We start from the raw sequence: 26968 nt of genomic DNA on the forward strand, positions 1-26968 counted from the left end.
ACGCATCCAGCCAGGTGAGGGCCATTGCAAACATTTACTCTCTAGACTGGCAACTGATTCAACAGGACAGTGCCTTCCGCTGGGCTTCCCGTCCACCCGCCCGGTCTCCTAGCCCCAGTGCCCTCAGCGCAGCCCCAGGCTCGCCTGTCCCTAGCGTCTCTGCTCCACTCGCCCCCCTCTCCCATGTGCTGAGCTCGTCACCCCAAACCCCCACCCGGCCCTGGGACAGCTGTCATGTGAAGCTCTTCCTGTGCCGAGTTCAGTAATAGGTCTCTCTCTCCAGCCAGCCTGTGGAAGAGAGGACACCGGAGTGAACTGGGGACGGGGGGGGGGGGGGGGGGGGAGGTCTGGGGGGGCGGGGCATGAGGCACGAGGGGGCCGAGGACAAGGTGGGAGGCACCGGGGACAGGAAGGAGCAGAGCGGGAAGGCCAGGACCACGGGGCCTGTCTGGCAGCAAAAACCCGGGGGCAGTGGGGTGGGGAGGCAAGGGGCCCTCGGCAACAGGGCAGGAGGGGAGAGCCAGTGGGGAGGCCGGTGACTGCTGAGAGCAGGGCGCAGGGAGCCTCACCGCCAGGATGACGACGGATGATGAGCCTTCGGATTTCATCGTAGATAAAGATAAGAGCGCTGTAAGGAGTGGCGCAGAGCCACCAGGCTGTTCTGTAGGGAGTAAGGGTTGGTCAGTGGGGCAGCGAGGGAGGGGCCAGAGGAAGCAGGTGCAGAGGACAGCGCACAGAACCGTGTGACCCGTTGTGGTGTGCAGGGTTGAGCCCTACCTTTCAGGAGGCCCGAGCCTGGTGGGGGAGGGAGGAGACAGAAACACAAGCAGCCACTGATAACAGAACGCGACAAACGCCGAGTTAGCGGCACACGCGGTGTTCCTGGCTTTTGTGGAGTCGCTCAGGGCGACCCCTGTTGCCCTGCAGGTAGTCGGGGCCTTGCGCCCACACAGGGAAGGTTGTCTGAGTAGGACGCGTCTACTTGAGTCTAGACGTGTGGGGTCATCTCACCAAGGGATGGATATACGTGTCCATATGGCAAACACGCGGAAAGTTCTTCTGCCGGTTGACCCTCTTCTGTAACTAGAGGCCGGGGAGAGAGACTCTGGGGAGGAGTCAAATCAGAACCACGTCTGTTCCCTTGGGTGACAGACAGGCAGGTGGCCTCGACCAGTGCCGTCTGATGGAAATACACTGCGAGCCACCCGTGAGAGCTCGCGTTTTCCAGTAGCCACATGAAAATAAGTAAAAAGAAACGGGGGCAAGGAATTCTAACAGTGCGTTTTATTTCACCCAGTGTATCCAAAGTATCATCCTTTCCACGTGGAACCAACGTGAACGTTATTAAGGGGATGGTTTAGGGGCGCCTGGGTGGTGCAGTCGGTTAAGCGTCCGACTTCAGCCAGGTCACGATCTTGCGGTCCGTGAGTTCGAGCCCCGCGTCAGGCTCTGGGCTGATGGCTCGGAGCCTGGAGCCTGTTTCCGATTCTGTGTCTCCCTCTCTCTCTGCCCCTCCCCCGTTCATGCTCTGTCTCTCTCTGTCCCAAAAATAAAAAAAAAATAAAAAACGTTGAAAAAAAAAATTAAAAAAAAAAAAAAAAAAAGGGGATGGTTTACACTCTTCCTTTTGTCCTAAGCCTTCGAGGTCCAGGGGGCACTTCACAATGACAGCGCATCGCATGTCGGACCCTCGATTTTCAAAGGGCCGCGGAAAACGTAGCCCAACCCAAACAGGAAAGGTGTACTGAGTAGAATAATCTCTGACGGCACTTTAGCTTTTAACTCTACGTCAGCTAGCTACAATGGCGGATTCCGTTTATCGGTCTCTCACTAGCCACGTCTCAGGAGCCTGAGAATGAGGGACGGAAGCAGGGCGGCTGCCATATTGGCCAGCCATATTGGCCTTGGCCGCGGGCTCACTGCACACGCACACACGCGGTCCCAGACACACAGCCACCCAGTCACTCAACAGCAACTGCCGTGTGTCCGCTCTGTGTCCGCGCGGGTCCTGGGGGAATAAAAGCGATGCCAGGATGGCCTTTGATCTCCAGGAGCTCAGGTGATCAGGGGAAAGAAGGTAGAAAGACACCCAACATGAATACAGTGTTAGGGAATGTGTTGTATGGCCGGGGAGGGTACAGGATGTTTGGGATCACGGTTAATGCTCAACCGCATCTACCAGGACTTGTGTGTTGACATTAATGGCAACAATAATAGAACCACTGCCAACAAAGCTCCTGCCACGACCCAAGGAGCCGCGCTTGGTGCATAATATTCTTTCCTTGTGTCATTCTCACAATACTCTGCCAGGTGTGTATGACCAAGACTCTGCAGGGAAAGCTGAGCCTCAGACTGGTTATATACCGTCCAGCACAACACACAGTGGAGTCGGAATTCGAAACGGGGCTCGTCAGTATCCAAGGGCAATGCCAACATCTCTTATTAAGCATTCATTGAGCACCTACAGCCCGCAAAGCGTTGTGTGAAACGCTGCAAGGGACGGAAAGGTGAGCAAAGTGTGTGAAGTCGTGGCAGATGAGCTGGACGAACACGCCCGAAACCATCGCAGAGGCGGGCAGGGCGGTGAGAGTGGGGTGGTATGGCACGTTTGTTTTTCCCTGTAAAAGTCGCGATAGAACGTCTTCATAACAAGCGCACGCCTACGTAAAAAAACAAAATACACCAAGACACAGACGCACGGGCCTGTTTGGAACAAAACGAGGTACCAGCCAGTAAGAACTTCAGTACGCCCGCTCACCTGTGCACGTATGCGCTTTGAATGTGTTTGCCTGAGTAGGACAGGATTAGCCACGCCTAGATTGGGCGATTTTTATGCCTACTTCCCCTCTGAGCAATTTGGATCCTGGAACAGCTATACCACACATCACCATAAAAAAAGGTGCCCCTCTGTTGAGTGCCGGTAAGTCTGCTCAATTTGCATGTCTCGACGAGGGTCACTTGACACGGTCCCAGTCCCTCCCTAAATAAGACGTGCTTCTTGGAGCACAGATGATTCTCCTCACGTCACCCAGGGCGGCCCCCAGCCAGCCAGGCAGCCCCCAGCTCGGGGCTTCCCTTTCCAACACACCACTTCCTGTCCCAGGCTCTCCCTGTGCCGGGGATCCCCACCCCCCTGGCTTGCGTCCCTTCCCTTACTCACTTGAGTGGGTACATCCGCAGGGCCATGTCCATGCCTGGAGTGTAGGAGAGAAAAACAGCCAGGAATGTCTCCTCCACGAGCCCAAATATTAGGATGTTGTTTCTGGGAAGAAAGGTCGAAGGGTGTGCCGGAGAAAGGGAGGGAGAGGTAGGGGAAGCCAGCGCCCTGCGTGCAGGTGTGAGGCGGTGGGGGTCCGGGGGGCGCTCACTTCATGCCCTGCTGGAAGATGGAGTTACGGCGGGTCTTGCAGATGATGAGGTCGGCCCACTGCACGACCACGATGCTGGCAAAGAAGGCCGTGTGGCACGTGAACTCCACCACCTTCCGCTGCTCGTAGGTCTGGGGGCGGGCAGGGTGGGGAGGGGCACTGTCAGAAGGGGTCCGGGTGCACCTCAGGGCCCCTCCTGCCGTCCTGGACCCCGAGGCTGGGTGAGACCTTCAGCCCCTTCGGCTTTACGCCCTCTTGTCCCAGCCCTCTTGTTCGCGCTGGGTTGTGAGCTAGTTCACAGGCTGTCCTGACCCACTGAGAACAACTCAAGGGCAAGCACCTGTCCCATTGACCTTCGAGCACCCTCCCGAGCTTAGTTCCGTGAGCGGCACGTGGTGCGGCTCGGGAATCCCCGCATTAGAACGAGAAGGGTCGTGTGAGGGGAGGCGGACCCCGAGAGCGGCGTCAGAAAGGAAGGTGGGGCCAGGGGACATCTGACCACAGAGACGGGAATGCCCGAACGGGTGGCACCGGGGAGGAGGCGACCACACACCTCCAGTGGTCCTCTCTCGCACTCACACTTCGCGAGTAAGGAACGTAAATCTAGTGGGGAAGATAAACAGGCTGGCCGTGTCAGCCTCATAGTGGTTTATAAGAGAGGTCACTCGGGACCGTGAGAACACAGAAGAGGCACATCCAAATTAGGCTGGAGGAGAAGCCCATGTTGAAGGGCGAAAACGGCACGTTTACAGCGAACTTGTAGAAGGAATCAAGAATTTGAAAATACGTAGGACTGAACGACGGTGGGATGCCACGTGCCGAACCTCAGGGGGTGTGGCCCAAGTGGTACCCGGGGGAAGAGATCGAGCCCTGAATGACCAGAAAACATCGGATGGAAACGACTGGAAGTTGATGAGCCAAGCGCTGCGCAGGTAACGCATCCAGCGGGCACATTTGTGACGCCGGGTCGCATGGCCACGTCTTGCGGGTGGTCATCGACCAACACCCCGGGGCTCTGGGGCCGCTGGCAGATCTTGGCTCTGACTCACTGCCTAACACCGCTCCTGTCCTGGTTTCTGGGGATCCAAATATCTGTGTGGATGATCCTTCCACTGCCACGGTCTCAATGTCTGCCACCCCCCCCCCCCCATCATCTCCTTCTCCAGCGGTGTTTGCCTCCGCTCCCCAGCTGGGCCCTTTGCTCCCTCAGGCAGACTCCAGATCCTGTCCTTCCCAACAGCTTGTTTCTCTGCGATTTCAATTTCAAGCATCTCTTCTGCTCTGACCACCACTCTGTGAGGCTGCATCTTGGCCGCAGGGAGAAAGTATCAAGATATGAAACTAACAAAGGCTGGAGTTGAGGATTGAGGGGATGCTGACCATGATTTGGGGCCTCATTGGCCCCCGGAGCGATGTTGGTTGCTGGGAACACTGACATCTGATGGCCTCGTGGGGCTGAGCTAGGGGAAGCCAAGTGCGTTCAGTGGGCATCCTTCCAACGACCGGGATTCTAGCACACTATCGGGAAACCTACAGTTAGCGGTGGCTTAGAGGCATCATGGTGAAGAAGGAAGGTGCTGGACGGGAGTCAGCGTGGAGCTCCCGCCCAGCTCTTCTAGGGATGTGCTGTGGGACTTGGTGCAAGTCGGGGAATCCTTCCAGACTCTGCTTCCTCACTTACACAGGGATGAGAATAGACTATGTGTCCTCCCTCAACTTTGTGTCTTCTGTGGTCCTACGATGCTAGCAATAATTGGGGTCACATCTCCTACTGTCTTAGAAATTGGGACAGGAGTTGTTCACAGGTAGGAAAAAAGCACACTCACTAAAATTCTCAAACACCTCGTGTTGGGGTTCGTCCTGGGTTTTAGGGAAGCCTACTACAGAGAGGCATCCTCTGGGTTTAAAAGCTTAGAAAGGTGAGAAAGGGGGAGACAAAGCAAATAGGTTTTCAGACTTGAAATCATATTATTTGAACTCCCGCAGAGGGAGGGAGAGAACAGAGAGAGAAGAGCCAGCCCTCATTTCTGGGCCAATGATGGCTGGAACCTGGAAGAACAGAAATCAGCCTCCAAAAGTTGATCTGAGGAGGAAGAACTCCAGGACTAAGGAAGCCAAAAGATGCAGGAAGGTAAGGACAGGTGACAGACAGCAGGAACAAATAGAAATCAAGCCATTACGCCAAGTCGTCACTTGAAGGACCTTTGCCGACGTGATCGGAGATTGGGGTCATGTAGGACTGGAGATGAGGCGTCACCTCCGTCTGTCTGGTGCCTCCCTTCTCCACTCTCACTGGCCCACTCTCACTGGTCACTCTCTAGGGCCGACCCCCTGACGCACCCATTGCTGTCCGTAACTGTCCTCCAGGTCATTGAGGAATCTGTTTTCCCAGCTGAGACGGATGCCCAGCAGATCAAAAGGTCTGAAACCATTCTCGGCCAGGATCACGAAGTAGGTGAAGAAGCCAGCCAGAGCCTGGATCATCCCTGTGAATGGCAGAGTCACAGGACAGGGGAACCTGCTTCAGAGAAGCACCTCACAAGGCAGACCATGGAAGGGGTGGTGGCCGGGAGTGGCTCCTAGCCGGGTTGGTGTGTGTCTGAGCTTCTAACGCCGGAGATGCTGGCCGTCAGTGACCCGGTCCCATCATCTCTCTCGGACTTGTGTCCAAGCCCTGACGTTTGCCTTTGGGCTCTAACCCAGAGCCATCTTTGAGTTGTATAATCTTAAAACTGAAAGGACCTTGGGGGGGATTTATTCCCCCTTTCCACCGAGAGAGCGCTGGACTCCTCTTTCTCCATTTCCTCTCTCGTGCGGGCCCTCATCAGGTCCTGTGCTCTCTTCGAGCCTCCCCTGCCTGCCCCTTGCCTGTCCCTGAGTCAACACCTCTGTCCCCCAAGCCTGGCCACGGCGATAGAGGATGTCAAGGTTAGCATACCGGCTGCGGGGCTGCGCACGGAGTCCCTGTGGACGTTGATTCTCACCACAATGATAAACTATTATTTACCTCTTCGTCAGGGGGAAAACAGATTCTAACCTCATCCAGGGTCACACGGGCACTAAGTGGCGAAATCGGGACTCAGACCTAGCAGCTCCTGGGTCTAGCGGCTTCTACGTGTTTCCTCTTCTAGATGTCCCCTGTCCCCAGTCTCTTCCCTGTCCATCCCTCGCCTGCTCCACTGGCAAGTCCAGAGCAAAGACTTCTGACGGCTCTCAAGTGTCCTTCGAGGCTGGCTCCGGGATTCACGCGACCTGTGCCTACAGCCTGATTGTCTACCGCTCCTTTCTCGGGAGTACGCGCTCCCCCAAGCTGCCGATTCACTCTTCAACCGGCAGACATGTGCTTTTCCCCTCCCCTGACCCCCTCAGCTGACTGTAACGTCAGCTGACGCCTGCCGTCTTCTAACAGCGGGTGCGGGTCTTGTTTCCTCCACAGGGTCCCCCTGACTGTCCTCCTGACTCGTGAGCCCCCTGCTCTGTTCTCCTGTCGCGTGTCCCATGCGTGTTCGTTGTTTGGCACTTGCAAAGGTGCTATCGTTTGATGTACGTGTGTTCCTTCTCGGCTAGACTCTGAAGTCAAGGGCAGATCAGAGCTCAGTGGCTCTGTGTGTTCCCAGGGCCCAGCACGGTCTGTTGTCATGAAAGTATCTCCCTGACTTCCACACGGAGCCAACTCCAACGGCCCGGCAGGTGCAACCGCTCCCCACGCCCCCAGCCCCCCTTTCCTCTGGCCGCACCAATCTGTCCGTAGGCCATGCCAATGAGACGGTGGTTCACCAGGTTATCAGTCTTTGGATTCCGCGGGGCCCTCTTCATGATGTCACTTTCAGCTGACTCGTAAGCCAAGGAGATGGCCGGGACCTGGAGGGTGGGAGAGACAAAGGACGCAAAGTTCAGGAGGAAACTCACAAGTCACTTGAGCGAGCTCTGTCCCTCACCCTGAACACGGACTTTTCCTGCCCCCAGACCCTCTCCCGGGAGCTCCTCGAGCCGGGTTCCAGGCTGGGCCTCACCATGTCTGTGCCCAGGTCGATGCAGAGGATGGTGATGGTGCCCAGAGGCAGGGGGATGCTGAGGATGATGAAGAGCAGGAAGGGGGTGATCTCGGGGATGTTGCTGGTCAGGGTATACGCGATGGATTTCTTCAGGTTGTCAAAGATGAGGCGGCCTGTGGGAGGTGGTGAGGGCGTCAGGGAGACGGGAGGGCCCCCTCCCCGCCCAGGCGCTCGAAGCACGGTGGCCCGTGTTCCCCAGAGAGGGGGAATGCGCGTTTGAGGGGAGCCGAGGCGGCACGCGGGTGCCTGGGGTCCCGCGTCGGCTCTGCGTTGGGGTCCAGAGGCCTGGGAAGCCAGCGCCGGCTTAGCGTCCCCGACGCCACCCCAGCCCGCGTGGCCCCTCACCCTCCTCCACGCCCGTGACGATGGAGGCGAAGTTGTCGTCCAGCAGGATCATGTCGGCGGCCTGCTTCGACACGTCGGAGCCCGAGATGCCCATGGCGATGCCGATGTCAGCCTTCTTCAGCGCGGGGGAGTCGTTCACGCCGTCCCCCGTCACCGCCACGATGGCCCCCTGGGCGAAGCACAGAGGGGCTGAACTCACCACTGTGACACGTCGGGACCCGTCCCAAAGCTCACTCTGCTCCCGTCATCCCTTCTTTCTAAAGGTCCTCGCGCCCGGCCCTTCCCTCTCCGGCTCCTCCTGAGACGTTAAAACTCTCGGGGGGCCTCGACTGGCGGCCGTCTCAGGGCTCAAGACAGGGTGCTCTCGGGAGTCTCCTCCCGGCCCGGGGAGGTTTGGGGCTGGGCTGGGCGGGGCCCCCCGAGGCGCCCCCGTCGTCCTCACCTGCCTCTGACAGCCCTCCACGATGATGAGTTTCTGTTGCGGGGACGTCCGCGCGAACACGATCTCCGTGTGGTTCCTGAGGATCTCGTCCAGCTGCTCCGACGTCATGTCCTTCAGGTCCGAGCCGTGCACCACGATGGCCTTGGCTTCCCTGAGGGAACGGGTTCCAAACGCCGGTTCAGAGGGCTCAGAGCTCGCGTGTCCCCGGCCACCCGCTGTCCCCAGGTGGACACACCGCACCCTTGCCTGCTTCCCGCCTGCCCCTCCCTTTGCTCTGCATCCTTCTGCAAACTCACTGATGTGGTCGTGTGGCCATTTCCCTATCACGTTTTACTTTGCCGTCAGTAAACCCCGTACGTCCTATCTACCTACCGCACGAGGCTTCAAGAACCTTAGTGAGTGGGGATCCGGGTGGGGCAGACCGAGGATGGAGGGAACAAACGGGAGATCTGAGTTCTTTAGGGGTCCCACCTGGGGTCGATGCTGCTGCAGACGGGGACCTTGAGCTGGGCGGCCACGTCGTCTATTGTTCTAGTGCCTTCAGAGATGATGCCCACCCCTTTGGCTATGGCCTTGGCTGTAATGGGATGATCTCCTGTTACCATAATCACCTGGGTTGGGAAGGGAGGAAAGAGGAGAAGAATCATCTTCAGGGAGTCCTGGATCCTTTGCCTTTCTCCCCACAACCCAATGGATCACCGCCTTTATTCCACAGGGGAGTTAGCAGCTCATCCCCGAGACCTTGCGCTGCCGTGGCTTCGCCCCTGGGACTGGGTCAGGACCACCAGACCATAAAACATAGAACCGTTTGGGCTCTAGGTTTCCCAGGAATAAACTGGGAATTTGGGCACATTACTATATTCAGAATTTCATTGAATTTGCTCCAGAAGCTGGTCGGCTTCTTCAAGCTCAGAAGACAAACACCTACACAGAGAACAAATGGTAACAAAGGAACGTCTGGAATCATCCGTCTGCCCTAGCAAAATACCATCTAGGCCCAGGTGTGTGCTGATCCTCGCTTTTCCTCTCACTCCCTCTTCCTTCGCCTCCCCTGGGGTCCAGCCCTTGGCGGGTGCCTGGTACCAGCCCCGGCCCTGTCCCCTTGCTCCCCAGAGCTCTGGCGCCTGTGCTCCGAGCTGCCTGGCATTCTGTTCCTTCCGTATGTCAGCACTTAGCCTCCTCCCCATGGGGAGTGCCCACCTCCCCGCGCGCCACCGTGAGCTCTGCAAGGGAGGGCCGTGTCCATGACCCCTTGTGAAGTTTGGCCCTGGCGCAAAGCCTGGCACACAGCCCTCATTCCACAAACAGCCATCAGAGAAGGGAGAAAGAATGACCACGTCCGGGGAACCACGGCTCCTGGCTCCCGGGTGCCCTCCAGGCGCATGATTTTCCAGGCGCCGATGGAAGGAGAAGGCAACTCCGTGGCTGTGACAGAACCATGCAGCCTCGACGAGTGGCAAATGTAATGGGGTACTTGAAGTTTTTTAAATCACATCAGTTCCAAAGGCCTGAGCCCAGGGCTCTGCCTGGGGAAGTATGGGCCCTGCCATCATTTCCTTGTAAGAACTTCGCTGCCCTGGGACCGCCATCCGATCCCTGTCAGCCGCCGCGTAACATCGATCCGCTCTGCATCAGCGCCGTTTTGGAATCGACCCTGAAAGGGTCCACCCTTCGGGGCAACCCCCTGTACGTCTCACATTTTGTCCTCCTCGGAGGATGGCGTGACATGTATGTCTTTCACTTCCCTACAGGGAAAGGGGATGACTCAAAATTTCTCGCCAAGTCGGCCAAAGTCCTGGCAGCTTAGGGGCCAGAAGAAGCGATAACGAGAACTGCCCATCTGTGCCCGGAACACGGGCTGGCCCGGAGGCAGCAAGGCCTCAGCCTCCGACTGCTGCGGGCTCGCCTGCTTCGGGCTCTGACGACACCCAGGCTCGGTCAGCCCCTTGTCCCCCCGTTCGGTCCTCCCTGCCTGCAGGTGCATTTGTGACCCTCTTCTTCTTGCTAAAGGGACCCACAGATCCCCAGATGCATTTCACACCTGCAGCGTGAATCCCCACTCCGACAGCCGCCTCAAAGCTCAGGAAACTCCAGTGGGCCCTTCTCCACGTGCCTCCCATCGCATGGTGCGGGAGCTCAGAGAGCCAGAGGGAGGGAGCTCGGGTCGGTGTGGCCGTCCTCCGCAGATGTGCTGCAATGAGGCTGTCGCTACAGAGAACTGTCCCACGCAAGCAGTGTGCAGTCACTAGGGAATTCACTCAAAATAGTTCCTACATCCAGCCCTTGGTTCTCAGAAACCAATCCTTGAACTTGGCATGGCCCAGCTGCCTTCTGACAAACTGCCCACAGTCAAAGGTCTAAGATAAAGCCAGCTCTGCAGAGAGCATCTCGTTCTCCCTAAAGACCTCCAGTGCTACCCCCCGCCCCACTCCTCCGTCTAACTGCTCTCCCCCCACGTCTGGGATCCGGAATATCAGGTAGGAGCGGGAAAGGTGCCAATCTCTAATCTCCCAGGTTGGAGTCTTAGAATTTGGCGTGGAAGTGGGGTACAGAACGTCTCAGGACTAGAGAAACTCTGCAGCCCCGCCCTGAAGCCCGAGCACCCCCTGGCCAGGGAACAGTCCCCACCTCTGGGGGTGCCCGGCGACTGTGTCTCACTCTCCGACCGATTCACTTTGGTGTCCAGCTTTTGTACCCCTGAACGTGTACCTGTTAGCGCCGCTGTTCGCCCTGCGTCAGGTCGAGGGCCCAGCTCTCATGACCTCATTCTCGCCGTCGCCTGCTCCAGCCCCCAGCCCATCCCGGAGGCACATTGACCTGACCCCTTCTAGCACTTTGCTACCTTTACTGTGGCCTGCGGACCGGCATCATCTGGGAGCCCGTCACCAGTGCAGAATCTCAGGGTGACTTAGACCTGCTGAATCAACACCTGCGTTCCAGAAAAAGCCCCAGATGAGTCACATGCACAACCGTGTCCTAGGACGCCGGTCCTCAAACTGACCTGCCTACGGAAATCTCTATGAATGTTTTAAAAAATGCAGATGCCTGGGCCCCACCCTGAGAGTTTCCAATGTAATGGGTCTGGGGTATGGCCTAGGCATCAGATTTTTTTTTTTTTGAAGTTTATTTATTTATTTATTCAAGTAGCTTCTATACCCAATGTGGGGCTTGAACTCACAACCCCAAGATCAACGGTCACATGTTCCACTAACTGAGCCCGCCAGGCGCCCCCAGCCATCAGATTTTTAAAGCTCCCCTGATGATTCTCACGGTCAACGCAAGACAGCATTCTCACGACAGAAGAAACTTCCCGTTTACTACTAGGTCGTCTCTTACGACTAAACATCATGAGCTCAAGGAAACCGAAATCAATTCAGGTAAACCAAGATGGCGGAGAACCCGTTCCATGCAAAGCTTTCTACCCTTGTGCTGTGTTGTGACGGGTCGGCGACTCCTGGGACCGTCCGAGGTTTACCTTAATCCCCGCACTGCGACACTTGCCCACGGCGTCGGGCACTGCGGCCCGGGGAGGGTCAATCATGGACATGAGCCCCACAAAGCAAAGGTCCTCCATGGGGAAATTGATCTCATCCGTGTCAAACTTGAATCCCTTGGAGAAAGTGGTGGGCAGGTTCAAGAAACAGAAGCCTGGAGAGACAGAGGGAACGGAAGTCCTTCAGCTGCCGCCGTCTCCGTCCCGCTCACCCCAGCGCCCTCAGCTCTGCGCCCCCCGAGCCACGACCCGGTGGTGCCACTCCTTCCAGGCTTCTTCCCCAGCCCCTCACCGAGCACGCGCTCCCCCAGGCCTCCCAGCTCCAGATAGGCGTCCTGGAACTTGCTCTTCATCTTCTCGTCTATGGGGTACTCGTCTCCGTTCAGAAGGTACGTGGAGCAAAACTCCAGGATCCTCTCAGGGGCCCCCTTCATCATCAGCACGTGGGGCTGGGAGCTCTCCTCCTGCAGGTGGATGGACATCTGGGGAGGAGAAAAGAGTCCCGTTTCACACCCTCCCCCTTCCCACTTCCTCGGTCCCCAAACCCCAGCGCAGCCGCTCCCTCCAGGCAGCTCCGACTCAGGGCTGAGCCCACCCGGCGTCCTTGCCGGGAATCCAGCCTGTAACAAATCTGTTATCTTCTCCGCCACTGGAGGCTGAGAGCTGGACCAGGACCCTCACTGTCTCTGCTTCCTCTCTGCCTGGAAAGCAGAAGGTTGAGCCGGGCAGAGGCAGCGGAGTGGACAGGAGAGAAAACGTAGGGTCCGCGGGCCTGGGTCGCAGGGCCGGCAGGAATGCTTTAGGGCCTCGGGTCAGTCCATTTAACCTTCCTAAACCTTAGTCCCTCTGATGAAAAGCAAAAGATTCTGTGTTGCCGACTTCATCGGGTTTTTAGGAGAGACCCCACGGTCACAAATGAGCGTGGAACTTTTGACTCCCTTAAAACTTAGCTGCTAATACGGCCTGCTGTTGACCCAGAACCTTACCAATAGCATAAATGGTCGATTGGCATATATTCTACATGTTACGTGTACGATATACCGTATTCCCACTGAAAAGTGAGCGTGAGAAAAGCCAGCGCTGTTACGACGATCACAAGAGAAAACGCACGGACAGTACCGTGCTGTGTTTGTTGAAAACCGGCGGTGTTGAAGTGGACCCCCGCAGTTCACACCTGCTGTTTGAGGGTCAGATTGTTTGTTTTTCTCTTTTTAAGTTTATTTATTTATTTTGGGAGAGAGAGAAAGCACAAGCCCGGGAGGGGCAGGGAGAAGGAGAGACAGAATCCCGAGCAGGATCTGCACCATCGAGGCTGAGCCCGATGCGGGGCTCGAGCTCGCAAACTGTGGGATCACGACCTGCCCGAACTGACGTCAGGAGTCAGATGTTTAACCGGCTGCGCCACCCAGGCGCCCCCGAGGGTCCGATCATTTGTACAAAGTACTTTGAAAATCACGAAGCATCATCCAGAGGTAGGTCGGTCATTGTCATGCCCTTGCCCCTCTCCCAGTAGCGTGAGAAGTCCCAGGGGCTAATGGAAATTTGGGGTCGGGGTCAGTGCGGTGTGCTGGGGACAGGGAAGGGCATATTCAAGAGTGACTGAGGAGACCACACTCAGGGAGGAGAGAGAAATTAGATGCGTTTCGGTTTTGCGTCTTCTCTTGATCTCTGATCTGGGAGCGGGAACTATGGTGAGGTTCCTCTTACGAGCCAGGAAGTCCCTATTAGTAGCCTGTCTGGTCACAAAAGCAGCACCTGGAAATGAGCAGGTGCAGAGGAGGCCGGATTGCACCGTCCAGAGGAGAATCGGTGGGAAGCCTGTGTGTAAAATGCCATTAAAACCATCCCATTAGAGGGGCGCCTGGGTGGCTCAGTGGGTTGAGTGACCGCCTCTGGCTCGGGTCATGATCTCCTGGTTCGTGGGTTCGAGCCCCCCCGTCGGGCTTGCTGTCAGCGCCCCGCCCCCCGGCCCTCCTCTGCTTGTGCTCTCTTTCTCTCTCTCAAAAATAAACATTAAAAAATAAATAAATAAAAATACAACCAACTTATTCAAAGGCCCATCCCATTAGAAACTTTCCAATATTTCTTACCACTTTCAGTTGTAGTCAAAGCATGCCTAAGCAGTTAAGAGGAAAAAACCTTAACTTGTCTAAACAGAAAGCTGTAAGCAGTTTAAAAAGCTTGGTTTTCTGAAGGCTTAATACGCATTTGTTCGCTATTTATGGGGATTATCGGAGGTGACGGCATGACCTACTTATGAGTTAGCCCGTTGGTCATGGGAAAATCGCATCTTGATAGAAAATGGCAGATCAGAAGGTGGAAGAAGTCTGGATATATCAGAACCGAGACGCTCCTTTCCTTTTAGTCGGAGAGCGAGGAAGAGACCACGCCCCGCAAGCGACGAGCGGGCCGAGGACGGCCGCGCTCAGAGCTGGAGTTAGGCCACCACCAGTTAGGGCGTTCGCTCGGCCGGCTGGGCGCACCTGGCATGGGAACCACCGAGGAAGGTTGTGCCGTTGGCACGTGATAGCTCAGGAAAGGCGCTAACCTGGTCGTTTTGGGGCAAGTCGCTATTTTGTGGGACGTCCCAACGAATGTCGTGGGTATATTTGGCTTTTATTTTGACCCGTGTGGCGGAAGGGGCATCCACCTCTTGGCCGTCCCAGGCTTTCATCCGGCCCTGCCAGGCACACAACCCCCGTCTGGGTTGTGAGGCCACTAAACGTCAGATAAAAGTAGAAATAAGTTCGCAGTTTGGGCTCAGGAGACCTATCTTGTTACACTGGCTGAAAGCCAGCGGAGACACAAAACTCTGGATCTCTTTCTTGACCGCTTACGTGCTCGATGTTCAACGTGAGAAGACGGGGAATTGGGTTTTGAAAAACTCCAAACCCCATATAGCTTTTGTTATTATTATTATTTTTTTTTAGTTACAATTTTTTTTTCTGCTTTGTGAGGAAAACTTTCAGGCTCTGCGCTCCCAGTAACTTCCAAATACCACCCTTCCTGAGTCTGCCTGGCGTCCTCGCGCACAGGCCTGGGACGAAATAGGGCACCACCGGGGAGCGCCTTGCAAACCCAGCCTTATCCCGCGGTGGTAAGCCTGGCGGGAGCCACAGAGATGCCTCCGACAGCTGCACGAGGCTGGACCCCGATTGTTGCCCGGCGGCTTTCGCTACCTATGGGACACTTCCGACTTGCTCTTTTCGCAAGCGACTGGGAGACTCCTGCTCAGCGCCTTTCCTCTACCTGTCTGTCACTTTCTCTTGCGGTGAGCGTCTCCTTTTTTTAAATTTTTATTTATTTTTATGTTTGTATTTTTTGAGAGAGAGAGAGAGAAAGAGCAAGGTGGGGAGGGGCAGAGAGAGAGGGAGAGAGAGAATCCCAAGCAGGCTCTGTGCAGTCGACGCAGAACCCGACGGAGGGCTCGAACTCACGAACCCCGAGATCACGGCCTGGGCCGAAACCAAGAGTCGGACGCTCAACCGACTGAGCCACGCAGGCGGCCCCAGCCTTCCTCTTAATGAGGATGCTGGTTATCTATCCACCGTCTTCATTCTACTGTTCAGAGATTAGGTTGAAGGCGAAGGCATTCTCCAAACGACGAGCCCACCCCCACCGCCATTCCGCCTTCGCGGGTTCTGTACCTGGTACTTGTTGGTGGAATTAAAGGGAATCTCGGCCACCTTGGGGTTTTTCTCTCTCATCTCCTTCACAGAGCTGTATGAATGCTCGATGAACTTGAGGAGGGCCGACTCAGAAGCATCGCCTGTTGTGGCTCGCTGCCGAGACGGGGTGTGTTCGCTAAGCCCGGGGGGTACGGCACAGGGACGGGGGGGGCGTGATGGGGAGGACCTGGGGGGGAGCACTGAAGAGAGGTGTCTGGGGAGGGCGCGGGGCACGCCCCAGACACCGAGGCATCCCCTCCCCCCGCAGGCCCCGTACGTTGATGATGGGAAGGGTCTCCTGGTTAGCCTTAAATTCAGCTCGGTTGCAGAGGCCGGCGATTCGGGCCAGGACGAACCAGGTAGCTGAGCCTTTGGCAAATGTTTTCCCTGGGGAGGAAGGGGGGGTGAAGGAGAGGCTCCTGAGTAGGGGGCAGGGGGCAGGGGGCAGGGCAGTGCAAAGCAGGGACATAGCCCCATCCTGCTCTGTGCCCCACTGCTTGGCACCTCCGCACCTTTCCTCCGCGCCTCCCTTCTCTGCACTCGGGGCCCAGCCGTCTTCCCCGCATCAGATTCCGCGGCCCACTCACCACCCCCAGCCCCGCACCCTCGGCCCACCGGTGCCACCAGTCACCAGTCTGCTCTTCGCTGGTGTCCGCCTCGTAGATGGTTTCATCAAACCACATGTGGGCGACGGTCATGCGGTTCTGGGTGAGGGTCCCCGTCTTGTCCGAGCAGATGGTGGAGGTGGAGCCCAGCGTCTCCACCGCCTCCAGGTTCTTCACCAGGCAGTTCTTGCGCGCCATGCGCTTGGCGGTCAGGGTCAGACACACCTAAGGCCACGAAGAGGGCAGACGATCAACGGAGACAAGACGTCGGCCACTCACACCACGGTGTGCTTGGAAAATCTGGTAGCTGGTATTGCTATTGTCACTCTTTGTAATTAATTTCCTTTCGTTCCCACCTAGTCCTTGGGAATCCCATCTGGGGCCGTGGTAAAGGAAATCAGGGAAGGGATTTTGTTCGCGCGTTACGGCAGCACTTTGGAAAAAGAGAGTCTTCCTCTACCAGGGTAACGTAGAGCATGGCCTGATCCTTGGAATATTCTGCTCCCCCAGGATCCTTTCGTCTTTTCTATTCAGTAGGGCCTGCTCCAAATCGAGTTCAGGCCCCCCCTGTCTCTCTCAAGTCCGGTCTCCCCGGGGACCACGTCGGTAGCTAACGGTTCACCGGGGTATAAGATGCTGTGTGTGCGGGGGGGTTGGACCAATAGTTATAAAAAAAGAACACGGAGCGAATCATGAAACTGAGAAGGAATATTGCAGACTTGAGAAATCATTCAAATCCGATTTTTGTGGACATTAATTATATGGACCACAAATTCAATGAAAGTCAGGTATGCGGCAAAGTTGTTTGAAAAACGAATACGTTCTTAGGCCGTGGCTACAACAGTACAGAATTCTAATCGTGGGGTTATGATCTATTCACATCTCATCACTGGTCCTGAGGTTTTGTGCTAACCAACCACACCCTGGGTATTATTCTCATTTCTACTTTAAGAAGGATATCGGTAAACTAGGGCAAACCCCAAACGGGTGACCAGCAAGCCGGGGGCCTGAAGGCCACGTGACGTGAAGGACAGCTAAGGGAAAAGGGATTATTTCTTATCTCCCACCGGAGATTTTGAGGAGGACACGATGGGTACCATCAGTCGAAAGCATAGCTTGTAGAAGGGAGAGAGAATTGACTTGTTTTGTGTGTCTTCAGATGGGAAAACTGGGACCAAACAGGAAAACCTGTTTCTGCTCAACACAGTGAAATCCAGCTACAGCAACCTAGTGATGAAATGAGCAGAGAGTGGATGGGGCGGGCTTCCCAGGACCAGAAATCATCCTCAGCATCTCCCACGGATTGTACACCGGATATTCAGCATCGGCTGAAAGGCTGGATTTCTATGGGCTTTGAAGTCCTTTCCGGTAAGATTCTACATTCCAAGTCAATCTTCCTCTAGAAAACCCGATGATTCCATTGAGGCCTGGAGAGGTTCAGTGATTTGGCCAAGTTCACCCGCCGGTACACCCAGGACTGGAACTCACTGCCGACGACTGAGAATCTAATGCTCTCTGCACCACAACTCACGGAGAAAACAGAGAAGGCACCAGAAAATGCGGGTGGGGGAAGTCAGTGCCTTTGGGGAGCAAAGCGGGTGGTAACGGTACACACATCAGGGGTAGGCTGCCCTCGAGAGGTTCAACAGCAAGAGAGATTTCTTGTGTTTTCTAGTGGTTTCCACCCCTGGGGTGGTTTGTCTGTGCAGACCGCCACCCTCCACCTTGGCTACTCACAGTGACGGTGGCCAGCAGCCCCTCAGGCACATTGGCCACAATGATGCCGATGAGAAAAATGACAGCCTCCAGCCAGCCGTAGCCCAAGCTGAGCGAGAGCCCGAAGAAAGAGACGCCAAGGAAGACGGCCACCGCCGTGATCAGATGGATGAAGTGTTCGATCTCCACAGCGATGGGGGTCTTGCCCGTCTCCAGGCCTGACGTCAGAGAGGCGATGCGGCCCATCACTGTGGAGTCTCCCGTTGCTATCACAACGCCCTGGGCTGTTCCTGCAGAGGAACAGGGAAGTCTGAGGTGGGAAAGTGGCTGCCCCTGGTTCCTGCAAGGACACAGCTGTCAGGAGCAAGGTGGACACTCAAGAGCCTCCTGGAGGCCGTCGTGTTGTATTCTCCTCACATTTAGTTGACACAAGCAAAGGGTCTCCTCGCCCGAAAAATCTCTGATTTCACAGTCCTCCCATTTCATTGCCTTATTGCCTTCCCCGTCAAGAGGGTCTTTGTTGGGGCACCTGGGTGGCTCAGTCGGTTGAGCGTCCGACTTCGGCTCAGGTCATGATCTCACGGCTCGTGGGTTCGAGCCCCGCGTCAGGCTCTGGGCTGATGGCTCGGAGCCTGGAACCTGCTTCGGATTCTGTGTCCCCCTCTCTCTCTCTGCCCCAACCCACTTGCATTCTATCTCTGTGTCTCTCAAAAATAAACAAACATTAAAAATAAAAGGTCTTTGTTACACCGATTCTGAGTATCTTCTATTGCCTGTTTCTTATTTTTCCCTCAGCAGCTGCAAAGTGTCTAGATCCCCAGGAATGGTGGCCGCCCTTCTGTTAGAGCCCTACCTTCCATCATCGGCCTCTCCCCTGAACTAGTGGGTCCTCCGTCGGTGGCATTTTGCCCCCAGGAGCCGGTGGGCAAGGTCTGGAGGCACCTTGGCTGTCACATCTGGGGTGGGAGAGGTCGCTGCGTGAGGGCGTGGATGCTGCCACATCCTGCAATTGACGGGAGAGCCCCTCTGTCCCCCTACAACGAAGAATTATCCTGCCCCAGTGGCCCCAGTGTGGAGTTCGAGAAACAGCTCCGCTGAGCCCCTCCCTGCTCTGCTGGCTGGAGCCAGCCTGACCCCTGCTGGGGAGGAGCCGTCATAACAGCCGGGCTTCTGGGCTTTCGCTCCGCGGACCCTGCCCCGGCCTCAGAAGGGGGACCTGGACGTCACGCTTGGCTCCACACCCGTGGGATGCGGGCCCCTCACCTACGTGGCTCGAAATGAGGGGCCCGTTCTTGGCTCAAAACGGTTTTTTCCTGCTTTACCAGAATGGCTGGAATCCCTGCCACTACAGTCACCGAATCACCCAGAAAGAGCTGCGTATTCTAGAAACGGCACCTGTTTTCTAACCAGCAGGGCTCCGGCCGGAAGTTCAGTTCTGCAGCGTGGTCGCTGCCCGGCCCGAGAGTTAGCTCCTTACCCTCTCTGAGACCCAGGTGTGCTCAGCCTGAAAGTGGGCCGAGAGCGTCTACAAAGCGGCGAGGATGAGAGGTGACGAAACAGCTTGGAACAGAATCGGGCACATAGGACGCACCCAGATACTCGCTTCTGTCTTTTCTTCATCTGGATGAATTTGGCCTTAAGAAGGACCGACAGAAACTCATAGGCGTGACTCAGGAGGGGTGGCTCGACTCTGACGGCTCCCACAGACACCGTGGCTCAGAGCGGTGGTCCATTTCCAAGGTCCCCTTCAGCTGAGTGGGCCTGAGAGCAGGGTCCCACCCCGAGGGCGGCGGGCGGGGCCGGGGTGCCGGGGAAGACTGGCTGCGTCCAGGGCTCTCTGCACACGGGCGGGAGTAGGTGGCGTTCACCGAGCCTTGTCAAAGCAGACACTCAGATGACTGAGGGGGACCGAGAGGGCTTTGTGTTTGAGGGCAGGGGTGGAGCTTGGTGCTACCTACATCCATTTTGTGCCAGGGTTTGGTCCGATTCGCCTTTTGCACGCCTTCCCTCGTGGGTTTGTCCATCCACAGAGGCGGGATTTAGTACCGAATCTCACGTGTCTGGAGACAGGATGGGTTGATGCGAAGCTGGGGAAGGTTGAGCCCACGGGCAAGCCTCCTGTATCCCAGGCCAGACTGGCCCCTCCGGACCCTGCACGTCGCCAGGGAGACAGCTCGGGCCCCGTGGAGATGCGTGAGAACCCAGAGTCAGACGTCCGTACCTGCAGCCCTGTCAGGGCCGTGGCCATGAACGTCGGGAGGTGAGGATCTGGGATCAAGGTGGAAGGTGGGCTACTAGTTTGCAAACCGCGTGGACATCCCTCGGCTGCACAGTCAGGAGCTGCTGGGGCCTAGCTCTGCCCTCTCGGCCACATCTTGGGTCCCCGTGGTCTCCTCCGTTCCGGCCGGAACTTTGTTTCCTGGGTAGGATGCCACCGCCCCCTTGCTCCCTCATCTGAGGCACACGCTTTGCTGATGAAAAAACCCACTTTGGGAAGACAAACCCGAGCAAAAGCTTTTCCTGAATTTTAATAATTGAAATCCAGTGTTTTCGGAGGAAGCTGGCTCGCCTGGCTCTTGCTGTCCGATCCAAATTTAAAAATGGTTCAATGTCGATTTTATTTTCTGGGGGGATTCTTGGTTATTTCGTTTTATAATTACTCTCATCTGTTATAGGATTTTCTCTTTTTCAATTTAAATTAAATTAAATTAAAAAAATTTTGTTTTAAGTTTATTTAAGAGAGACAGAGGCGGCGGGAGTAGGGTAGGGGCAGAGAGAGAGAGAGGGAGACAGAGAATCCCAAGCAGGCTCCCCACTGTCAGCGCAGAGTCCGACGCGGGCTTCGAACTCACGAAACTGTGAGATCACGACCTGAGCCGAAATCGAGATCAAGAGTCGGATGCGTAACTTGCTGAGCCACCCAGGCGCCCCTTATTTTATTTTATTATTTTATTTATTTCATTTTGCTTTATCTTATCTTAGTTGGCTCCATGCCCCTTGTGGGACTTGAACTCACAACCCGAAGATTAAGAGCTGCATGTTCCACTGACTGAGCCAGCCAGATGCCCCCAAAGCATTTTTGCATTAAATAATTTCATTAACAGAGAGATCAGTAGGCGGCTTTGTCCCAGAGAAGGGTCTATGGAAAGAGCATGGGCTTTGGGAGACAGACCTGCAGGAGAATCCTTGATTTTCCTCTTTCCTATCGACCTGTGCTCTTGGAGACGGCGTTTAACTTCTCTGAGCTTCTCATGTGTAAAAAAGCGATACTATCCGTCGTGCAGTGTTGTCAGCGTCAGAGACATCTGTAGCGCTTGGCGCGTCCAAGGAGTTCAATTAAAAAATAGCTACTTCTTGGATACCCAAACGTTTGTTGTTAAGCACGAATAATGGCTTTCATGTGTGTTCCAGAGGGTGTTGCAGGCCTCCCTGAGGGGGAAGGTCGACATAATGATATTGAGTCCATTGTTACCACCCTTGGCCAGAACTGCCTGCGCAAGGGTGTCTTAAGATTCTAGGAGCAGAGCCAACGTGTTGAGTGGCACCGTTGGTGACTCGGATCTCCGATGCTGATACCTTTCTGGAATAGTGAGAAGTTAGCGCTCAACTCACGGGAAGACTGACCTGGTGGGGCTCAACAGTTTTCTGTCCTTCTGTGCTATTTTCAGCTGAGAGAGCACAGTCTATTCAGCAGCCACAATAGAACTAGCTGACGACTGCAGGGCACTTCCAACGTGTTAGGTTTCGCACTAAACATTTTCTGTGCATTGAATCCACATAAACATCCACGGGATAGCGACTCTTCGTATCATCGTGGTGCAAAACGGGGAGACGATGGCTTTGACCTTTCCCCAAGGTCGTGCAGCTCATGAGCGACGGAGAGCCTCACCCGTTTACTGGCTCTTACCTACCCTACTGCCTTTAGAAGATAGAGGGTTCTTGGAATCTTTATTTCAATCTCTGCTTTTGAATCTAGGCCACTGATGACGCCGTGCTCACCTTCCACGCAGTTGGTGGAGAAGAAGCAGATGTTACGAGTCTCCAGAGGGTTCTCGTGGCTGAAGTCAGGGGAGCGGGACTGGGGCTCTGACTCTCCAGTCAAGGAGGAGTTGTCCACCTGGGATGGGAGGGAGGATGGGTCGTAAAGTGAGCATGGGAAGAAAGATTCCTTTGGCAAGATGACACATCTTTATCCGCCACCGACGCCATCACTGTTGGCTTGCAGAGAGAAACAAATTTACACACCAGCACCTATTGTCTGCGACCCCAAATTTGCACCTGTAACTTCTCGAGGTTCGGAATGATAAGATCGTGCTTTCTTTAACCGAATCCAGGCCAGTACCTAAGGTCACCCTAAGACCATGCTGGGCTCCCTCCCTTGGCTTCCCTCACCCCCTCACCTTACATCCTTGTGCAGAGATGAGCCGGAGGTCCGCAGGGATTCGGTCTCCGCCCTTCACCTCCACCAGGTCTCCCACCACCACGTTCTCTACGTTGATCTGTATCTTCTCTCCATCTCGAATCACCAAAGCTTGCTGTGGGAAGGTAGTGCTGGGTCATTTCCAGAACTTTCCGCTTCCCGCATCCTGCGTCTGGCCTATAGCCTCTTGTTCCTGGGCTCCTTCCTTCTGACTCCCTTTCTTGCACTGTCACTCACCACATCACGCTTGAAGGTCTCTTTGGCAGATTCCAAATTCTTACCATCCTTGTCCTTTGCGATGTGACTTTGATGACCCTGTCTCTAAGAGATGGGGTCTGTCTCTCCATCCCTACACTTAGGCTTGGCTATACCACTGGCTTCGGCTCCTGAGACATTAGACACATAATGCAAAGCAGAGGCTTAAAAAAGTGCTTGCACGTGGGCGCTTGCCCTTTTGTCACCGGGAACCCCCGTGCCACCATATTGAACAAGCCCGAGCTCGCCTCCTGGAGGAAGAGGGGTCAACGGAGAAAGGCCCCGGCCGTCACAGCCATCTCAGTCATCCCCAGACATGGGGATGAGGTCATCTGAGACCGTCCAGCACTGCTCGGCTCAGCCCAGATCAGAACAGGCCCGCCACAGAAGTGTGGGACACGCTACGTTTGTTGTTTTGAGCCACTTAAGTTTGGGGTGACCAGTTAGGCAGCAAAAGCGAACGGATGGTCTCCAAACTCCTGCTTCATTTTACCAAAACATTGTTCCCCGAAGTCTTACCCGCGGGAGGAATTAATTCACTTTGACACCAAAGGGGAAAAATCTCCTGGGCTAGGACACCAGAACATGATGGTGCTGTCGGGAAATTCGCGCCTGTTCCTTTCCGAGTCTCCATCTCTGTGCCTAGGAACCTCTTTCTGCTGTCATGTCATTTCCAGATGCTGACAAACCATTTTTTTTTAATTTGAAAATTACCTAAACTTTCAGGAAAGTGGAAAGCATAAAAATGGTACTAAGAATACCGGCACAACTTTTACCCAGATTCGCCTGTTAACGTTTTACCCCACTCGCTCTGTCGTTCGGTCACCGTGTCTACCGAGGTGTGGACACGAGCACTTCTTTTCCGGAACCGTCTGAGGGTACGTTACGTCCGTCGCGGTCTTCTATCCTGCACCTTTCAGTGTGCATGGCTCAAGAACGAGTAGGTTGAAGAACCACGATACAGCTAGCGGTGTCGCTAACTTTCGCTTTGACACCAGACTTCAGTCTACTGTTCGTAGACCCAGTGCGTCAGTCCCCTATTTGTTGGGACCCAGTACGTCGGCCGCATTATTTGCCCCTTCGCCACAGGACTGGGTCTCGTCCAGGTATTGCATTCAGTTGTCGTGTCTCTTTAGCCCCCTGGAACCTGGAACGTTCCCACGGCTGGCCTTTGTCTGGCCTTTGTCTTTCAGGTCCAACTTCCTTCGCACCTCCCTCACGCGTCGCAGGATGTAACGTTCCGGGGACTTAAAGATTGCCCGTTTGGGCACATTCTACGCCTCCCTCACCTGACCCTCCCACACCAATCCTACCTGAGGCACCATGTTCTTGAAAGACTCCATGATCTTGGAGCTCTTGGCCTCCTGGTAGTAGGAGAAGCAGCCGGTGACGATGACCACGAAGGACAGTACGATGCCCAGGTACAGCTGGGGGCGGGGATACACAGGGCTCATCAGTAGCCCTTTTTTCTCCTCTTCAAATCAGAAAATCAGCTCGCCAGGGTAATGGCCAGGGAGGGGCTGAGGAAGAATCTGAGGCAGGGTGTCTCAGTCGGAGCCCTGAGCTACCGTGAAGGCCCGCAGGATGCAGCAGAACCCCAGGATGCTTGGGCTATGCTTGGGCTGGGGGGGGGGGGCAGGTAAGGGAGGGAGACCAGGAGGAAGGAGGTGAAGAGATCAAAATTCTGGCAAAGAGAACGGGGCCGCAGAGTGCTTTGATGATGAGGCAGGAGGATAATCAAAGGAGAGCAAGTTTCGGGGTGAAACCATGCCTCTCAGGCAGCTGCATCAGTAGCTTTCTAGATAAAAGCCTAAGGACCAAGGGCTCCCTCAGAAAGTCCTGGGAGTACCGGGGGTTTGGGCCAGAGGCCTTCGAGAGGGCAAGGGTGCGGAACAGGAGAGTATCAGGGCTAAGCAGAGACCGGGCTGGCCGGTGGCAGTGGAACAGACTCACATTATCTCTGGAAAGATCCTCCTTGAAATTCATCCGGATGCCATAGGCCACGAAGCAGAGAATGGCACCCATCCACAGTAAGATTGAGAAGCCACCGAAGAGTTGTTTACAGAACTTGACCCATTCCGAAACGGTGGGGGGCGGCGTAAGCACGTTGGGTCCATCTCGGTTCAAGATTTCCTGTGCCTTTTTGGGGCTAAGGCCCTGTGTGGAGAGGAAAGAGGGAAGAATGGAGGGCCGCGAACAGAGAAGCAGGCTCAGGCAAGGCTCAGATGTGCCATTTATAGCCCCAGGACGCCTTTAGAGGGTCTAGAGACCGGGGAAGCTCCCTGAAGGCCACCCTGGAATTTCTTCCTAGGTAAGGTGGGATTTTAAAATTTGCATGATAGAAGGGATAACCTTTAGCGTGTTTAAAGCATCCCAGGGTTTTAAACTTTATTTATTTATTTTGAGAGAGACCGAGATGGCGGGAAGGGGAGGGGCAGAGAAAAGGGGAAAGAGAGAATCCCCAGCAGGCTCCGTGCTGTCAGCGCAGAGCCTGACGCGGGGCTCGAACTCAGGAAACCGGAGATCATGACCTGAGCCGAAAACGAGAGTCTGATGCTTCAACGCCTGAGCCGCCCAGGCGTTCCCATCAGCACATTTACATTGGGAGGATTTTTAGCTGATGGGTCGGTTCACAAAAAATTTGAATTTGTATCTTGGGCCGGCACTGGGGCAGGACTCCCGCAGGAGTCAGAAGGGTCCCTCCCCTACGGTACCCCGTCTCCAGGGGGAGGTAACTATCAACTGTTGGTGACATAACGAGCAAGGCTAACGCAATGACCAGCTACGCCACCTTATGTGGATAACCTCGGGACATTCATTCATGCTTTGGCTCTTTAACTTAGAAATGGGGGGAAAGAGAGCAAACCAGGAAAGAATAGATTCTCGCTGGAGGCTGGGCGTGAGTTCCTGTGCCTTTTCCTCTAAATGAAAACAATAGTAGAACCCGCCAGAGGATTAAAAAACAAACGCTCCTTCATCCCCACCGGCCACTCCCCAACTTCCCCGGAAAAACATACAACTTGAATGAAAACAGGACAAGTCTCCTGCACACCTCCCGGGTTACCAGATGAGACCCACCCTTTCCGTGAAGACGTTCTAGAACGAAGAAGGGCTTCTATTTTGAGGGCTTTTAGGTTTTCATTTGTGGTCCTTGTATGAGTGGTGACAGCAGCAGGGGCAGTGATGGTAACCACGTATACGGTTTTCCTGTTAAACTATTAGTTCTCAAAGGGTGGTCTGGGGGCCAGGAGGGTCCCGAGACCCTTTCCGGGGGGGGTCGAACGCTGTTCACGATAATGCTAAATCGTGGTTCACCTTTTTCGCTCCTGTTCTCGAGTGTATGGTAGAATTTCCCAGAGGCTACATGACATGTGTCACAACAGATTTAATGCTGAAAACACATGGGAATCCCGCCGTCTCCGGTTAGAAAGCCAGACATTAAAGAGGTTCGCAAAAATGTAAAACGCTGCTTGTATGGGAAACCAGTTTGTCGTAAAACGATTGTGCTAATATAGAGTGGATTTACCCTTGTTTTTAAACGAATTGGGAAGTGTCTCTTAATTTTCCCAGTTTTAACTTTGAATATGATAACCATCAACAGATATAACTCACGCGAGCAAAAGCTCTTTGGGGCCTTGACAGTTTGTAGGAGCGTGGAGGGGCCCCAGGACACAGGCTGGAGAAGCGCTGCCCTACCCCATTCTCCCTCCTCTCATCTGCCCCTGAACTCCTTGGGGCCTCGCCATACTCTGCTCGCCCCGCCCTGGAACTCAGCCGGCGGAGGGGAGGGGTAAGAACATTGACCTGGAAGTTAGGGCCCAACTCCCAGCTCCACTGACGTCCCGGAGCAGCAGGGGGGGGGGGGGCGCTCCCTCAGCGGCTTCCTTCGCTCACCTTCGTCAGGTCCACAGAGTACTTGGTGCTCAGCTCTTCCAGGGTTAATTTGTGATCATCCTGAAGGGACAGTGGAGTCACTGGGGACAGGTGGTGACCTGGGTCATTTCCAGGGGAGGGGGAGAGGCACTTGAGGAAGACGGGTGGTCCTGGCCTGCTGGGAAGTGGTCTTAGGGCAGGAAGTTGATAGGCTGAGGGCTGAGGGCTGGGGGCTAGAGGCTGGGGCCTGGGGGCTGGGGGCTGGGGGCTGGGACCTGGGGGCTGAGGGCTGAGGACTAAGGGCTGAGGACTGAAGGCTGGGGCTTGGGAGCTTAGATCTGAGGGCTGGGGCTTGGGGGTTGAGGGCTGGGGCTTGGGGTCTGGGAGCTGTGGGGCTGTGGGGCTGGGGCTTGGGGGCTGAGGGCTGAGAGCTGTGGGGCTGGGGGCTGAGATCTGGGGGGCTGGGGACTGAGATCTGGGGGCTGAGGGCTGAGATCTGGGGGCTGGGGGCTGAGGGCTGGGGGCCAGGGGGCTGAGATCTGAGGGCTGAGATCTGGGGGCTGAGGGCTGAGATCTGGGGGCTAAGGGCTGAGGACTATGGGGCTGGGGCTTGGGGGCTGAAGGCTGAGATCTGAGGGCTGGGGGGTGAGGGCTGGGAGCTGAGATCTGGGGGCTGAGATCTGGGGGCTGAGGGCTGGGAGCTGAGATCCCCCTGGGACCTGGGGGCT

The 26968-nt window shown here is 55.5% G+C and overlaps 1 protein-coding gene across 2 annotated transcripts in view; it reads right to left on the reverse strand.

Annotated features, from left to right (window-relative positions):
- Positions 1-10: 10 nt before the first annotated feature.
- ATP1A4 (ATPase Na+/K+ transporting subunit alpha 4) overlaps positions 11-26968 on the reverse strand; it is a 27565-nt gene continuing 607 nt past the window's right edge. Inside the window, exons 2-22 of one of the 2 annotated variants that reach the window (XM_049634703.1) lie at positions 26262-26321; positions 24321-24524; positions 23681-23794; positions 22093-22227; positions 21692-21809; positions 17714-17982; positions 16003-16201; positions 15649-15758; positions 15351-15485; positions 11996-12185; positions 11686-11858; positions 8682-8821; positions 8211-8361; positions 7769-7937; positions 7382-7536; positions 7106-7229; positions 5709-5854; positions 3369-3499; positions 3161-3262; positions 570-661; positions 11-288 (exon numbers count right to left, since the gene is read on the reverse strand). In XM_049634703.1, the coding sequence (XP_049490660.1) occupies positions 260-288; positions 570-661; positions 3161-3262; positions 3369-3499; positions 5709-5854; positions 7106-7229; positions 7382-7536; positions 7769-7937; positions 8211-8361; positions 8682-8821; positions 11686-11858; positions 11996-12185; positions 15351-15485; positions 15649-15758; positions 16003-16201; positions 17714-17982; positions 21692-21809; positions 22093-22227; positions 23681-23794; positions 24321-24524; positions 26262-26321 (2946 nt within the window). In that variant the 3' untranslated portion in view covers positions 11-259. Of the gene's footprint in view, positions 289-569; positions 662-1615; positions 2009-3160; positions 3263-3368; positions 3500-5708; positions 5855-7105; positions 7230-7381; positions 7537-7768; positions 7938-8210; positions 8362-8681; positions 8822-11685; positions 11859-11995; positions 12186-15350; positions 15486-15648; positions 15759-16002; positions 16202-17713; positions 17983-21691; positions 21810-22092; positions 22228-23680; positions 23795-24320; positions 24525-26261; positions 26322-26968 lie in introns of those variants that run through there. The other variant, XM_049634704.1, reaches the window with a different exon arrangement.

Source organism: Panthera uncia, chromosome F1 (genome assembly GCF_023721935.1).
Source record: "Panthera uncia isolate 11264 chromosome F1, Puncia_PCG_1.0, whole genome shotgun sequence".
NCBI lineage: Eukaryota > Metazoa > Chordata > Mammalia > Carnivora > Felidae > Panthera > Panthera uncia.